Here is a 16,903-nt window from a genome sequence, read left to right as displayed (position 1 = left end):
TGTGTGTGTGTGTGTGTGTGTGTGTGTGTGTGATTATCATAAAACTGTTTATCATCAAAGAAAGCAATTGGATATTTTCAAATTCATTGAGAGGAGAGAGAGAGAGGAGGGAGAGAGAGGAGGGAGAGAGAGAGACAGAGAATAGAATGAATAGAGATTATTAGACTGTTGTTTGCATCTTGCCAATAATCAGGTGAACTGGCAGAGAAACAGACACCGCCCATTGACTGTTTTTTCCTGAGATATGTATGTGCTAAAATATAAACATTGTTGTAGATATTATACAAAATAGGATCATTGTTATTATTGTACAATCTGTAATTTAAAAAATGTTCATGCATTGGTCCGCAACCCCCAAGAAAGGTTGTGAAATAACTTTTTTGTGTACCTCATATGTAAGATACATTTATGTACAACAGGAGACAGGAAACAAGAGGACTAGAAGACTTCAAAGTTGCTTTTCTAACTGTGGTATTACGGTTTAATTTGTAGGATATACTCCAATCTGTTCTGTATGATCTATGGTCTCTTTCTTAGGAGAGTTTTTCCAGGTTTATGGACAAAATATTTCAGTTGTAATTTTTTTTAACATTTCATTTAGATTTGAACAAATTTGTTTAAAGAAACACAAAAGAACATGAACAAATGTATTGTCTCTGTATACTCAGAATAATAAATAACAGAGTCAACTGAAATTCTGTCTATCAACTGGCTCATCTGTCTTTCATCCATCTTTCAAGAGGAGCAACAGAGCAGCTGCTTACTCTAGCACTCTGTTTTTCCAGCCTGGTCTCATAGACTACACGTAACATAGTAAATGTAAATCCAAATTCTGAAAGATTCAATTTAGTATGATATGTTACATTTGGTTACATAAGACAGAAGGTTACTTAAGGCAAAAAACAAAAGTAGGATGTTTGGACAGGGTGGATGGGTAGGTGTAAAACATGAACATCAAGCAACCCAAAGGCTGTGAGTTTGAATAACATCACAGACAATTTTATCATTTTAGCTAATTAGCAACTTTGAAACTACTTACCAATTTTTTGCAACTACTTAGCATATTAGCTAACCCATACCCTAACCTAACTCCTAACCTTAACCCCTAACCTGGTTAACATTAGCCACCTAGCTAACATTAGCGTTAGCCACCTAGACACCTAGATAACCTTAGCCTCAACAAATTAGAATTCATAACATATCATACCTTTGCAAATTCGTAACATATTGTAATTCGTAACATATCCGACGAAATGAAAGATGGACATCCACAAATGAAAACCATGCCAAACGTTACATATCATACTAATTGGAGTGTCACGGATATAAGTTTACTATGTCTACCCCTGAGTCCAGGTTGGTATTTCTCTGTTTCTCCTCTTTCTGTCTACTGTGTACAGGGAAAGTAACACATGCATTTACATAAATATTGTTGTAGATTCAAACTTTTACATTTTAAATTAAATCAGCACAATTGAAATCAGGCATTAGGATGTGAAGTTCTAAACAGCCACAAGAAAGATCATGGCTGTCTGTCTGTCCGTCCCTCCGTCTATTTACTACTATGTGAACATGTGGCTGGCCTGCTGTGTGACTCTGATAAAGGTGGTCCTGCGACTGAGCTCCTTCAGTTTGGCAGCTCCTACGTAGGTGCAGGTGGAGCGCAGACCACCCAGAATGTCCCTGATGGTGGCCTCTACATCCCCCCTGTACGGTACCTCCACCGTCCTGCCCTCTGACGCTCTGCAGGAGGAGGAGGAGGAGGAGGAGAGGGGTATGGAGGGATTGAGGAAGAGGGTAAAACTTGTCAATAAATCCATGGTCTTTCCATTGGGTTGATCAGACACATTGATTTCTTAGTCTTCAACATCATCAACAGTTTTGTACTAAATAGACTAGAGCTAACTACTAAATTAACATTTTGTTAAGAAAATGTGTGTGCTTGCTTGTAAGTTACTGTTAGAAAAACTGAACGGATACTGTATTTATATAGTGTGGGCGGAAGGTAGGTGTCACAGCGGTCGATGAAAGGGGACCAAGGCGCAGCGTGTAGAGTGCTCATTCTTACTTTATTTTACGAGAACACTTAAACAAAATAACAGAACGACAGCCAACAGTTCCGTAAGGTACTTTGACAAAACGGAAAACAACTACCCACAAACCCCAAAGGAAAACAGGCTGCCTAAGTATGGCTTCCAATCAAAGACAACGAAAGACACCTGCCTCTGATTGGAAACCATACCCGGCCAAAGCATGGAAAACAAAACTTAGAAATAGAATACTAGAAAAACCCACATAGAAACAGAAAACCCAAAATACATACAAAACAAACCCCCCTGCCACGCCCTGACCATACTACTATGGCAAATGACCTCTTTCACTGGTCAGGACGTGACAGTCTGGGCTATGGTGGCGCACTGGAGGGAGAGTGCGCGGAGCAGGCACAGGGTACACTGGGCCTTGGAGGCACACTGGACGTCTGGCGCTTAGGGCTGGCACAACCCGTCCTGGCTCGATCTTAACCATAGCCCAGCAAGGGCGGGGAGCTGGAATAGGCTGCACTGGGTTGAGCTGGCGAACAGGGGTTACCGTGCGGAAAGCTGGCGCAGGATAACCTGGGCCGAGGAGACGCACTGGAGACCAGATACGTTGAAGTGGTGCTCTTCTCCCTGGCTGCCGGCCAACTCTAGCACGGCAACGGTGAGGAGCTTGCACCGAGCGCACCGGGCTGTGAGTGCGCATGGGCGACACCGTGCGCACCACCGCATAACACGGTGCTTCTACCGTCACTCGCTCCCCACGGTAAGCACAGAGAGTTGGCTCAGGTCTTAACCTTGCCTTCGCCAATCTACCCGTGTACCCCCCCCAAAACAAATTCGGCCTCTTCTTGCCTGCCTAGCCGTTCCTCCCAGTATCGTCGTTACGCCTTCACTGCCTCTATCTCCCACTGCGGACGGCGATACTCCCCAGGGCTTGTCCAGGGTCCTGCCCCATCTAAGATCTCCTCCCAGGTCCACTCCTCTGCTGGGTCCTGCTCTTCCTCCTCGAGAATGCACGCTGCTTGGTCTGTTGGTGGTGGGTAGTTCTGTCACAGCGGTCGATGAAAGGGGACCAAGGCGCAGCGTGTAGAGTGCTCATTCTTACTTTATTTTACGAGAACATTTAAATAACAGAACGACAGCCAACAGTTCCGCAAGGTACTCAGACAAAACGGAAAACAACTACCCACAAACCCCAAAGGAAAACAGGCTGCCTAAGTATGGCTTCCAATCAGAGACAATGAAAGACACTTGCCTCTGATTGGAAACCATACCCGGCCAAAACATGGAAAACAAAACATAGAAATAGAATACTAGAAAAACCCACATAGAAACAGAAAACCCAAAATACATACAAAACAAACCCCCTGCAACGCCCTGACCATACTACTATGGCAAATGGCCTCTTTCACTGGTCAGGACGTGACAGTAGGCTAGCGTAGGGGTTCCCAACCAGGGGTACAAGGACAACCGGGGGTACTTGAGAAGACTCATGAGACCATAGGCCTTCTGGTAAATAGGCCTTCTGGTAAAAGGGGGTACTTCAGGGGTACTCCAGGCAGAGCTAAATTCAGTTGGTGGTACAGTAACCAAAGAAGGCTGGGAACCACTGGCCTAGCGGTTAGATCATTGGGCCATTAACCGTAAGGTTGCTACTTTGAATCCCCGCCCCGGCAAGGTGAAAGAAATCTGTTGAAGTGCCCTTGAGCAAGGCACTTACCGTAAATTCCGGACTATAAGCCGCAACTTTTTTCCCACGCTTTGAACCTCGCGGCTTAAACAATGACGCGACTAATATATGGATTTTTCCCGCTTTCAATTTTTTTTTCTCATAAAAAACACATTCTGTGACTTGCTCAGTTTTTTGGCGGCATGAAGCTTTCATTAGACCAATGAAATTGCCGAACGGTTAAGGTCAAACAACTTTTTTGTTTACTGTTTAGATTAAATCGAGCGCCCTCAAACTTCCCATCATTCTGATTACGGTAGTCATTTTGTCACCCTCATCATGGCAAAGACACGGAGAAATGCATATGATGCAGCTTTCAAGTTGAAGGCGATTGATCTGGCTGTTGGAAAAGGAAATAGAGCTGCTGCACGGGAGCTTGGTCTTAATGAGTCGATGATAAGACGTTGGAAACAGCAGCGTGAGGAATTGACTCAGTGCAAAAAGACAACTAAAGCTTACTGCTAATTTTTTATTTTTTGTTACAAGCCGTGTTTCGTTAAAGCCTATTTATTTTTGTTACAAGCCGTGTTTCGTTAAAGCCTATTTATTTTTGTTACAAGCCGTGTTTCGTTAAAGCCTATTTATTTTTGTTACAAGCCGTGTTTCGTTAAAGCCTATTTATTTTTGTTACAAGCCGTGTTTCGTTAAAGCCTGTGTAAAGTTAATTTGTTTCAATGTACCGGTAGGCACCTGCGGCTTATAGACATGTGCGGCTTATTTATGTTCAAAATAATATATTTTTTTAAATTCAGTGGGTGCGGCTTATATTCAGGTGCGCTTAATAGTTCGGAAATTACGGTAACACTAATTTCTCCAGGGCCCTGGCTGTGACCTCACACTCCGAGGGCGTCTCAGGGAGAGTGAGATATGCCCCCCCAAAAAAAACAATTTCCAATTCACATGTTTAAAACAGGCCAGATATAAGCACCCACCAAATTAGTATTAATTTACCTGTACTCTGCCACTCCCCCTACATGTTTCTTCATGGCCGTGTCAGAGCTCATCCCATAGAACAGCTTGACCTTTCTGCCATTCCTCTCAATGACCTCCCCGGCACACTGGTCGTGGCCAGCCAGCATGCCCCCCAGCATCACAAAATCAGCTCCAGCGCCTAGAATCACACACACACAACCCTGTTGAGAGAGAGTTAGGCAAGGCAGCATCTTTGAGGGACACAACAAATGCATCCTATTACCAATATAGTGCACTACTTTGACCCGGGCCCTATAGAGAATAGAACACATACGCAATGTCACTATGATAGTATGATTTATCAAACCAGGACTCACCAAATGCCTTAGCCACATCGCCAGGACAGCTGCATCCGCCATCCTGGTGCGATAAAACAAAACATATTGAGCAAACATTGTGGAACGTTCAGTGGTTTAATCTCTCAAAGGGAAAGCTAGGCGGAACCCGAGCTCCAGCACCTTTAACCCCTGGGTTTGTTCAGATAGAAATGTTGTGTAGATACATGTATTGTGCAGGTGCGTTGCACCCTCCTGAATCTGACCCAAGAGGTCAGAATGTCAGAAGGTTCTTGAGGTCAGAGGTCACTCACTGAGATGATGTGACCCTTCAGGCCGTGGGCGGAGTCTGCACACTCTATGACAGCACTGAGCTGGGGGTATCCCACTCCCGTCTTAATACGCGTCGTACACACAGAACCTAGAGGGGAATCATGACGTGTCAGTTTGTCAGGAGCTGAATGCACTCAGCTGAAGTATTTTTCTCTCTTGAAGGGAGCCCTGGTGAACTCATGACTCCATATAGTGCTCTACTTATAGTGCACTATGTAGGGAAGAGGGTGCTAGAGTAACAGACGGAGTAACAGACAGAGTAACAGACAGGGCAACAGACAGTGTAACAGACAGTGTAACAGACAGTGTAACAAACAGTATAACAGACAGGGTAACAGAGTAACAGACAGAGTAACAGACAGAGTAACAGACCGTGTAACAGACAGTGTAACAGACAGGGTAACAGACAGGGTAACAGACAGGGTAACAGACAGGGTAACAGAGTAACAGACAGAGTAACCAACGGAGTAACCAACAGAGTATCAGAGTAACAGACAGATTAACAGACAGAGTAACAGAGTAACATATAAAGTAACAGAACAACAGACAGAGTAACAGACAGAGTAACAGGCAGGGTAACAGCCAGTGCAACAGACAGGGTAATAGACAGAATAACAGACAGGGTAACAGACAGAGTAACAGACAGAGTAACCAACAGAGTAACCGACAGAGTAACGGAGTAACAGACAGAGTATCAGACAGAGTAACAGAATAACAGACAGGGTAACAGACCTTATAACAGACCGTATAACAGACATGGTAACAGAGTAACCGACAGAGTAACTGACAGAGTAACAGAGTAACAGACAAAGTAACAGAGTAACAGACAAAGTAACAGAATAACAGACAGAGTAACAGAGTAACAGACAGAGTAACAGAGTACCGGAGTGACAGACAGAGTAACAGACAGAGTAACCAACTGAGTAACAGACAGAGTACCAGAGTACCAGAGTAACAGAGTAACAGACAGAGTAACAGACAGAGTAACAGAGTAACCAACTGAGTAACATACATAGTAACAGAGTAACAGAGTAACAGACAGAGTAACAGACAGAGTAACAGAGTAACCGACAGATCAACAGACAGAATAACAGAGTAATAGACAGAGTAACAGACAGAGTAACATACAGAGTAACATACAGAGTGACAGAGTAACATACAGAGTAACATAGTAACCAACAGAGTAACAGAGTAACCAACAGAGCAACAGACAGAGTAACAGACTAACCGACAGAGTAACAGACGGAGTAATAGAGTAACAGAGTACCGGAGCAACAGACAGAGTAACAGAGTAACATAGTAACAGACAGAGTAACCGATGGAGTACCAGAGTAACAGACAGAGTAACAGAGTACCAGAGTAACAGACAGAGTAACAGAGTAACAGACGGAGTACCAGAGTAGCAGACAGAGTAACAGAGTAACAGACAGAGTAACCGGCAGAGTAACAGAGAGTAACAGACGGAGTGATAGAGTACCAGACATAGTAACAGTGTAACAGAGTAGCAGAGAGTAACAGACAGAGTAACCAACAGAGTAACAGAGAGTAACCGATGGAGTACCAGAGTAACATACACAGTAACAGAGTAACAGACAGAGTACCAGACAGATTAACAGAGTAACAGACACAGTAGCAGAGTAACAGACAGAGTACCTGACAGAATAACTGAGTAACCGACAGAGTAACCGACAGAGTAACAGAGAGTAACAAACAGAGTAACAGACAGAGTAAGAGAGTAACCGACAGAGTAACCGACAGAGTAACAGAGAGTAACAAACAGAGTAACAGGCAGAGTAAGAGAGTAACCGACAGAGTAACCGACAGAGTAACAGAGAGTAACAAACAGAGTACCAGACAGAGTAAGAGAGTAACCGACAGAGTAACAGAGTAACAGACAGAGTAACTGACAGAGTAACAGAGAGTAACATACATAGTAATAGAGTAACAGACAGAGTAACTGACAGAGTAACAGAGAGTAACATACATAGTAATAGAGCACCAGACAGAGTAACAGAGTAACAGACAGAGTAACTGACAGAGTAACAGAGAGTAACATACATAGTAATAGAGTAACAGACAGTAACAAAGTAGCAGAGTAACACCCAGAGCAACTGACAAAGTAACAGACAGAGCAACTGACAGAATAACCGGGTAACAGAGAGCAACAGACAAAGTCCCAGAGTAACAGACAGTAACAGAGTAACAGACAGAGTGGCTGACAGAGTAACAGAGAGTAACAGACAGAGTAACAGAGTAACAGACAGAGTAACAGAGTAACATAGAGGGTACCATAGAGTAACAGACAGAGCAACAGACAGGGTAACAGAGCAACAGAGAGTAACAGGCAGAGTAACCGACAGAGTAACCGACAGAGTAACAGACGGAGCACCAGAGTAACAGACAGAGTAACAGTGTACCAGAGTAACAGACCCACCTGGCCCAATACCCACTTTAATGATGTCAGCTCCTGCCAGGATCAGCTCCTCCACCATCTCTCCTGTCACCACGTTGCCAGCCTGACCACAGTTAGAGACACACAGACGGACAGACGGACAGACGGACAGACGGACAGACGGACAGACGGACAGGCAGACATAGTCATAGCATTTAGAATACCTATACAGCTACCAAACCAACTAACTACCAAACAGGTGATAGTTTAACATTGCATGGCACATCACATTGCACATGTAAGAATATTTACAGTAATTAAAACGACATAAGCAAATGAAGTCTTCAAAAGCTGTTCAGCTGTGTTAACTTGATGGAACGGCCTCACCATGATAGTGTGTTGGGGAAACCTCCCCCTGACGGTTTTGACAAACTCCACAAAGTGTTCAGAGTAGCCGTTGGCCACGTCCAGACAGATGAATCTGATGTCAGAGACGGCCTTCAGGACGCTGCACAGCTTCTCCAGGTCGGCTTGACCGCTGCCTGAGCTGACCGCTATGTGCTGAGGGGGATGAGGACAGGGCAGCAGTGTGAGAGAACAACCAGGGTTGGAAGGATGCAGGTGCTACCGTAGAAATAGAATCGTTAGAACGGGTCTGGAGCCTCTGACCACGGCAATTTGACTGGAAAACTCATGGGGAAACTCAAAATGGCTACCAGTGCACACATTATGGCATCATTGACTTGTAAAGGGGTGGCCGTTCTAGCGATTATATTTCTATGGGTGCTACTATAAGCACTCCCATAACAAATCAGAGCACTAGTCCTTATAAGCATTAGAAACATTACCATGGGCCACCCACTATTTCCATAACAACTCCTGAATTCAATACATTATTCAAACCCTGGGGACACCACTGTTGCATGAGGTCATGAAAATGCTGTATGAAGACAATTCTAGCTGTCCTCCAAACATAGTTGTCTAGGATTATTACAAACCTCCAAACATTCTGGAAACTTGGCTGCAAAAGCCTTCCACTGCTCCACAGTGTAGTGCTTCTGCATGGCGGTGAAGAGAGTTTGCTAGAGGAGAATGTAGATGAACAAGAAGAACGGAAATTCACAGCGTTACTTAGTTCTCTGGCAACTGACCTTTCACAGGGCATCACCCTGGCAACCCTTTCACAGGGCATCACCCTGGCTACCCTTTCACAGGTCAACACCCTGGCAACCCTTTCACAGGTCATCAGGTTGTCAAGACTTCACTGAAGCAGAACTGGGGATGACTGGACTTTTTGTTGTTGTTACAGAGAAACAACAGAACCACTGGAGTTTTTCCTGGTCTGATCACGTGGTCAGTAGAAACTCCCTGACCCTTACCATGGCATGTGTCCAGCAGTGTTTCTGATGACCACACCAGGTGTGTGTCTCATATGGCACCCTACTGTCTGTATAGTGCACCACTATAGTGCATGAAGAATTAGTGCATGAAGAATTAACAGTGGTGGCGCCGGAGGGGAAAGCTGCTGTCTTATCGTCTCTTAACCAACCATGCTATTTTTTTATTTTTTTCACGTTGTTCGTAACTTGTTTTGTACATAATGTTGCTGCTACCGTCTCTTATGACCGAAAAGAGCTTCTGGACATCAGAACTGCGATTGCTCACCTCAAACTGGATGAAGAGTTCTTCCTCAATGAGTTGTATGGGAGGGATATACTACTACAGACACCAGACCAGGCCCAGATCCCCGTTATTCGCTGGAGAAGGAAACTGAGATTTTGCGGAAAGAGATCAGGGTGCCTTGTGAGGATCGGGTGATGAGTGGCTAATCTGCCCTTGCCTTCCATCCTGCTAGCTAACGTTCAATCGCTGGAAAATAAATGTGACAAACTGAAAGCACGTTTGTCCTTCCAACAGGACATTAAAAACTGTAATTTCTTATGTTTCACCGAATCTTGGCTGAATGACGACATTAAGAACATACAGCTGGCGGGTTATACACTCTATCGGCAGGACAGAACAACAGCCTCTGGTAAGACACCAGGCGGGGGCCTACACATTTATGTAAACAACAGCTGGTGCACAATATCTAAGGAAGTCTCTAGGTTTTGCTCGCCTGGGGTAGAGTATCTCATGATAAGCTGAAAACCTCACTCAATGCAAACAGGAAAACGCTCATCCAGAGGCGGTGCTCCTAGTGGCCGGGGACTTTAATGCAGGGAAACTTAAATCAGTTTTACCAAATTTCTATCAGCATGTTAATTGTGCATCCAGAGCTCTCCCTCACCTTCCATTTGGCAAATCTGACTATAATTCTATCTTCCTGATTCTTGCTTACAAACAAAAATTAAAGCAGGAAGCACCAGTGACTCGGTCTATAAAAAAGTGGTCAGATGAAGCAGATGCTAAACTACAGGACTATTTTGCTAGTGCAGACTGGAATATGTTCCAGGATTCTTCCAATGGCATTGAGGAGTACACTACATCAGTCACTGGCTTTATCAATAAGTGCATCGAGGACGTCGTCCCAACAGTGACTGTACGTACATACTCCAACCAGAAGCCATGGATTACAGGCAATATTCGCACTGAGCTAAAGGGTAGAGCTTCCACTTTCAAAGAGAGGGACTCTAACCCGGAAGCTTATAAGAAATCCCGCTATGCCCTCCCACGAACCATCAAACAGGCAAAGCGTCAATACAGGACTAAAATCGAATCGTAGTACACCGACGCTCGTCGGATGTGGCAGGGCCTGCAAACTATTACAGACTACAAAGGGAAGCACAACCGAGAGCTTCCCAGTGACACGGGCCTACCAGACGAGATAAATAACTTCTATGCTCGCTTCGAGGCAAGTAACACTGAAACATGCATGAGAGCATCAGCTGTTCCGGATGACTGTGTGATCACTCTCTCCTCATCCGATGTGAGTGAGACCTTTAAACAGGTCAACATTCACAAGGACGCAGGTCCAGACGGATTACCAGGACGTGTACTCCAAGCATGCGCTGACCAACTGGAAAGTGTCTTCCCTGACATTTTCAACCTCTCCCTGTCTGTAATACCAACATGTTTCAAGCAGACCACCTTAGTCCCTGTGCCCAAGAACACTAAGGTAACCTGCCTAAATGACTACCGACCCGTAGCACTTACATCTGTAGCCATGAAATGTTTTGAAAGGATGGTCATGGCTCACATCAACACCATTATCCCAGAAACCCTAGACCCACTCCAATTTGCATACCGCACCAACAGATCCACAGATGATGCAATCTCTATTGCACTCCACACTACCCTTTCACACCTAGACAAAAGGAACACCTATGTGAGAATGCTGTTCATTGACTACAGCTCAGCGTTCAACACCATAGTGCCCTCAAAGCTCATCACTAAGCTAAGGACCCTGGGACTAAACACCTCCCTCTGCAACTGGATCCTGGACTTCCTGACGGGCCGCCCCCAGGTGGTAAGGGTAGGTAACAACACATCTGCCACACTGATCCTCAACACGGGGGCCCCTCAGGGGTGTGTGCTCAGTCCCCTGCTGTACTCCCTGTTCACTCATGACTGCATGGCCAGGCACGACTCCAACACCATCATTAAGTTTGCTGATGACACAACAGTGGTAGGCCTGATCACCAACAACGATGACACAGCCTATAGGGAAGAGCTCAGAGACCTGACCGTGTGGTGCAAGGACAACAACCTCTCCCTCAACGTGATCAAGACAAAGGAGATGATTGTGGACTACAGAAAAAGGAGGACTGAGCATGCCCCCATTCTCATCAACGGGGCTGTAGTGGAGCAGGTTGAGAGCTTCAAGTTCCTTGGCGTCATCACCAACAAACTAACATGGTCCAAGCACACCAAGACAGTCGTGAAGAGGGCACGACAAAACCTATTCCCCCTCAGGAGACTGAAAAGATTTGGCATGGGTCCTCAGATCCTCAAAAGGTTTTACAGCTGCATTTAACCAGGTAGGCTAGTTGAGAACAAGTTCTCATTTGCAACTGCGACCTGGCCAAGATAAAGCGTAGCAATTCGACACATACAACAACACAGTTACACATGGAATAAACAAAACATACAGTAAATAATACAGTAGAACAAAAGAAAACAAAAAGTCTATATACAGTGAGTGCAAATGAGGTAAGATACGGCAATAAATAGGCCATGGTGGCGAAGTAATTACAATATAGCAATTAAACACTGGAATGGTAGATGTGCAGAAGATGAATGTGCAAGTGAAAGTGCACTACATAGAGAACAGAGGGTGCCATTTGGGATGCAAGCCAATAAATCACACATTTTATTCATGAACGCCTATCAAAACACCAAAAGGTACAAATGCACATCATAAAAAGTAAGAATCGAAGAGGAAACCACACAGGCATTTAGCACTAGGAGTTGTGGGTATACTGCCTAATGTCAGGACAGTTGACATAACATGAGAGAATTGGGAAGACCAGTTAAATTGTGGTAATGTATAACATACAGGTGATGTTTGCTGGATTTGCCCCCAGAGTGACAGCCTGTATTGAAACTGTTTGAGGGTTTAAAGAAGTTAGAACACTGGTTTTGAAGTAGATGACAATGGTGGCAACAAATAACCTATTATCCATCCTTCAATCTAATTCAATGACTAATCAACGAACCAATGGCTGCTAGTGAGTGTATGGCCATATGCTAAAAGCATAATATTGTGTCAACTACAGTAAAACGACACATAAAAAAAGCCTTGATCTCAATCCTCTGATGATGATGTCTCATTGTTTCCTCAGCCTGCCTCAGCCTGCCTGGGTTCATCATGAATCAGCCTGAATCAGCCTGCCTGTGTTCACCATGAATCAGCCTGAGCCTCAGCCTGCCTGGGTTAATCAGGAATCAGTCTGAACCTCAGCCTGCCTGGGTTCACCGTGAATCAGCCTGAATCAGCCTGTCTGGGTTAATCATAAAAAAATAAGCAAATAGAACTTCAGATGTAGGACAAAACAGATTATCAGTGTCTCTGTCTACATCCCAAATGGCACCCTATTCCCTATATAGTACTCTACTTTTGAGAGCCCTATGGTGCATTATATAGGGAATAGGGTGCCACTCAGTGTCACACTCAGTGTCCCCTATGGGCCCTGGTCAAAAGAAGTGAACTATATAGGGAATAGGGTGCCACTCAGTGTCACACTCAGTGTCCCCTATGGGCCCTGGTCAAAAGAAGTGAACTATATAGGGAATATAGTGCCATATGGGAATACGGTGCAAGCCTGACTCTCTCATGTCATGTACTGTAAAACAAATCTATATATAAAATAGAAACACCCACTAATCTAGTTGTTTCAACCAATCATTATTCAGTAACTGGTTCCACAGCCTTGTTTAAGTTTACTCAACTCTTCGGTCAAAGTGTTACCTGAACTTTTTTTAGTAGGCCCAACAATAGCTCTAATATGAGAAAAAGTGGGCAAAAAATTCAGCCAACTTAAAGAGATGGGTTTGCTTTATTTGTCTCATATGTTCATTCAACTATAAAGTATTATTTTTGGTATCTTACCTGAAAAAAAGGCACGCACACACACACACACACACACACACACACACACACACACACACACACACACACACACACACACACACACACACACACACACACACACACACACACACACACACACACACACAGTGCTTTTAAGAAACATAAATGTCTCATATCACGCCGTGTCATGTCTCATATCACGCCGTGTCATGTGTCATATCACGCCGTGTCATGTGTCATATCACGCCATTTCATGTGTCATATCACGCCATTTCATGTGTCATATCACACCATTTCATGTGTCATATCACACCATTTCATGTGTCATATCACACCATTTCATGTGTCATATCACGCCGTGTCATGTCTCATATCACGCCATTTCATGTGTCATATCACACCATTTCATGTGTCATATCACGCCATTTCATGTGTCATATCACACCATTTCATGTGTCATATCACACCATTTCATGTGTCATATCACGCCATTTCATGTGTCATATCACGCCATTTCATGTGTCATATCACTCCGTGTCATGTCTCATATCACACCATTTCATGTGTCATATCACGCCGTGTCATGTGTCATATCACGCCATTTCATGTGTCATATCACGCCATTTCATGTGTCATATCACACCATTTCATGTGTCATATCACACCATTTCATGTGTCATATCACGCCATTTCATGTGTCATATCACGCCATTTCATGTGTCATATCACACCATTTCATGTGTCATATCACGCCGTGTCATGTCTCATATCACGCCATTTCATGTGTCATATCACACCATTTCATGTGTCATATCACGCCATTTCATGTGTCATATCACACCATTTCATGTGTCATATCACACCATTTCATGTGTCATATCACGCCATTTCATGTGTCATATCACGCCATTTCATGTGTCATATCACGCCGTGTCATGTCTCATATCACACCATTTCATGTGTCATATCACGCCATTTCATGTGTCATATCACGCCATTTCATGTGTCATATCACTCCATTTCATGTGTTATATCACACCATTTCATGTGTCATATCACGCCATTTCATGTGTCATATCACACCATTTCATGTGTCATATCACACCATTTCATGTGTCATATCACGCCATTTCATGTGTCATATCACACCATTTCATGTGTCATATCACGCCGTGTCATGTCTCATATCACACCATTTCATGTGTCATATCACGCCATTTCATGTGTCATATCACGCCATTTCATGTGTCATATCACGCCATTTCATGTGTTATATCACGCCGTGTCATGTGTCATATCACGCCATTTCATGTGTCATATCACGCCAATTCATGTGTCATATCACGCCATTTCATGTGTCATATCACGCCATTTCATGTGTCATATCACGCCATTTCATGTGTCATATCACTCCATTTCATGTGTTATATCACACCATTTCATGTGTCATATCACGCCATTTCATGTGTCATATCACACCATTTCATGTGTCATATCACACCATTTCATGTGTCATATCACGCCATTTCATGTGTCATATCACGCCATTTCATGTGTCATATCACGCCATTTCATGTGTCATATCACACCATTTCATGTGTCATATCACGCCATTTCATGTGTCATATCACTCCATTTCATGTGTCATATCACACCATTTCATGTGTCATATCACGCCATTTCATGTGTCATATCACACCATTTCATGTGTCATATCACACCATTTCATGTGTCATATCACGCCATTTCATGTGTCATATCACGCCATTTCATGTGTCATATCACACCATTTCATGTGTCATATCACGCCGTGTCATGTGTCATATCACGCCGTGTCATGTCTCATATCACGCCATTTCATGTGTCATATCACGCCATTTCATGTGTCATATCACACCATTTCATGTGTCATATCACGCCATTTCATGTGTCATATCACGCCATTTCATGTGTCATATCACACCATTTCATGTGTCATATCACGCCATTTCATGTGTCATATCACCCCATTTCATGTGTCATATCACCCCATTTCATGTGTCATATCACACCATTTCATGTGTCATATCACACCATTTCATGTGTCATATCACGCCATTTTATGTGTCATATCACGCCATTTCATGTGTCATATCATGCCATTTCATGTGTCATATCATGCCATTTCATGTGTCATATGATGCCATTTCATGTGTCATATCATGCCATTTCATGTGTCATATCATGCCATTTCATGTGTCATATCATGCCATTTCATGTCATTACGGTATAGGTGTTGACAGGTGCTAGCCAGGCAGAACATTGTGAACTCTGTTATCATAATAAACATCTGGTCTGTAGGGAGAGAAAGATGTCTGTGCCAGGCAGGCAGTGGGAGAAGGCACACACACATTGACGTATGCACACACACACATACACAAAGACCAACATGCAGAGTCAAACACACACACAAGCATGCACGCACAGGCGCACACACACACACATTCCAGCCTTGCTATGGGAAGGTGACCTCCACACACACACAGGGAAGGTTACTGTGTTCTGCTGTAGCAAGCTAAGGAACCATAGAGTATGTTCTACACAGATATCCTCTACATCACCAGTTCTATATGGAATCCTATGGCATCTCTTTCACCACTGACCCTCCACAACTGACCAACCCAACTCAGCTGGCTTGGGCTAGTTAGTATGTCATTTGTGATTCAACGCAGATTTGAACATTGTACATAAGACTTAATGTTCTTGGCCCCCTTCGGAGCCCACCACGGCTCCACCTTTTCTGTGGTATCAAGGCAAAACTCATTAGACATCTACAACAACAGCAGCAGCAGCTATAAAGGCTGGTTTATAAAACCCCATCCTCTCCTTACCTCTGACCTGCTCTTCAGGCTGCTTCTCTTGGGTCTGAACAGGACATCTTTAAAGTCCAGCTTCACATCCACGTCTATCCTAGGCATGATGGCCTGTCACCTCCAGGATGGTCCAATCCCTGTCCCAGTCCAATAAATCAATAATTCTATAAATCACTAGATCAACATAGAGCCTGTGATCTGGTCTGCTGAGACCCAGACAGTAGCCAACCCTGAAACTCCAGATGCATCAAGTATTTATAGCATGCTAACACGCACTCCTCTCCCAGCAGCACCTATGGCTTTATTTGGCCTGCCCTCCACTCTCTCTCACACAGATAATTGAGGGCAGTGCAGAGGGAGAGGGACGCAGCCGCAGTTGCAGCACTAGTAGTAGTGGTATTGTCACTGGCCATCTGACACACATTTATGTCAGATGGACCTATCACTGCAGAGAACAGCACAGCTGCTGACAGAACCAGGAAGTGCTGGAGTCAGTCAGAGGGGATGGGGTGAGGTATATACACTAAAACATTCACAAGGTGGGAAACCCCCCAAAACATTTTTAGGGGTTACTGAAGGCCAAATTCTGTACATTACTTTGCATTAATTCTATGTGTTATTATCCTATGGATAAAATTATCATCGTCATCCTCTTCATTGTATCATTCTATTCATCATCCTCACCATGATCATCAACTATATAATCAAAATAACTTATCAAATATTGAGAAAACGTAAGAACCTGAATCGCACAAAGAAATAGGGTTTATTACCCAACCAC

At 43.9% G+C, this 16,903-nt stretch overlaps 1 protein-coding gene across 1 annotated transcript; it reads right to left on the bottom strand.

The window, feature by feature from the left end:
* Window positions 1-454: 454 nt before the first annotated feature.
* Window positions 455-16,458, bottom strand: LOC123727778 (GMP reductase 1). Its single transcript, XM_045696886.2, has 8 exons — window positions 16,141-16,458; window positions 8,739-8,822; window positions 8,128-8,301; window positions 7,783-7,864; window positions 5,330-5,436; window positions 5,058-5,100; window positions 4,720-4,879; window positions 455-1,743 (listed from the first exon to the last, which is right to left on the bottom strand). The coding sequence occupies exons 1-8, from the start codon at window positions 16,225-16,227 to the stop codon at window positions 1,563-1,565; spliced, it is 918 nt and encodes a 305-aa protein (XP_045552842.1). The 5' UTR covers window positions 16,228-16,458; the 3' UTR covers window positions 455-1,562.
* Window positions 16,459-16,903: the final 445 nt, after the last annotated feature.

Source organism: Salmo salar, chromosome 02 (assembly GCF_965601325.2).
Source record: "Salmo salar chromosome 02, fSalSal1, whole genome shotgun sequence".
Lineage (NCBI taxonomy): Eukaryota > Metazoa > Chordata > Actinopteri > Salmoniformes > Salmonidae > Salmo > Salmo salar.
The sequence above is the reverse complement of the archived record's forward strand: the minus strand, read 5'-3'. Positions and strand labels throughout refer to the sequence as shown.

Coding starts and splice junctions, on each gene's coding strand:
- LOC123727778 (XM_045696886.2), bottom strand. CDS start 16,227: ATGCCTAGGATAGACGTGGATGTGAAGCTGGACTTTAAAGATGTCCTG. Junction 5,101..5,329: donor TGAAGGGTCACATCATCTCA/GTGAGTGACCTC, acceptor TTATCGCACCAG/GATGGCGGATGCAGCTGTCC. Junction 1,744..4,719: donor GGGGGAGTGGCAGAGTACAG/GTAAATTAATAC, acceptor CTCCTCCTGCAG/AGCGTCAGAGGGCAGGACGG.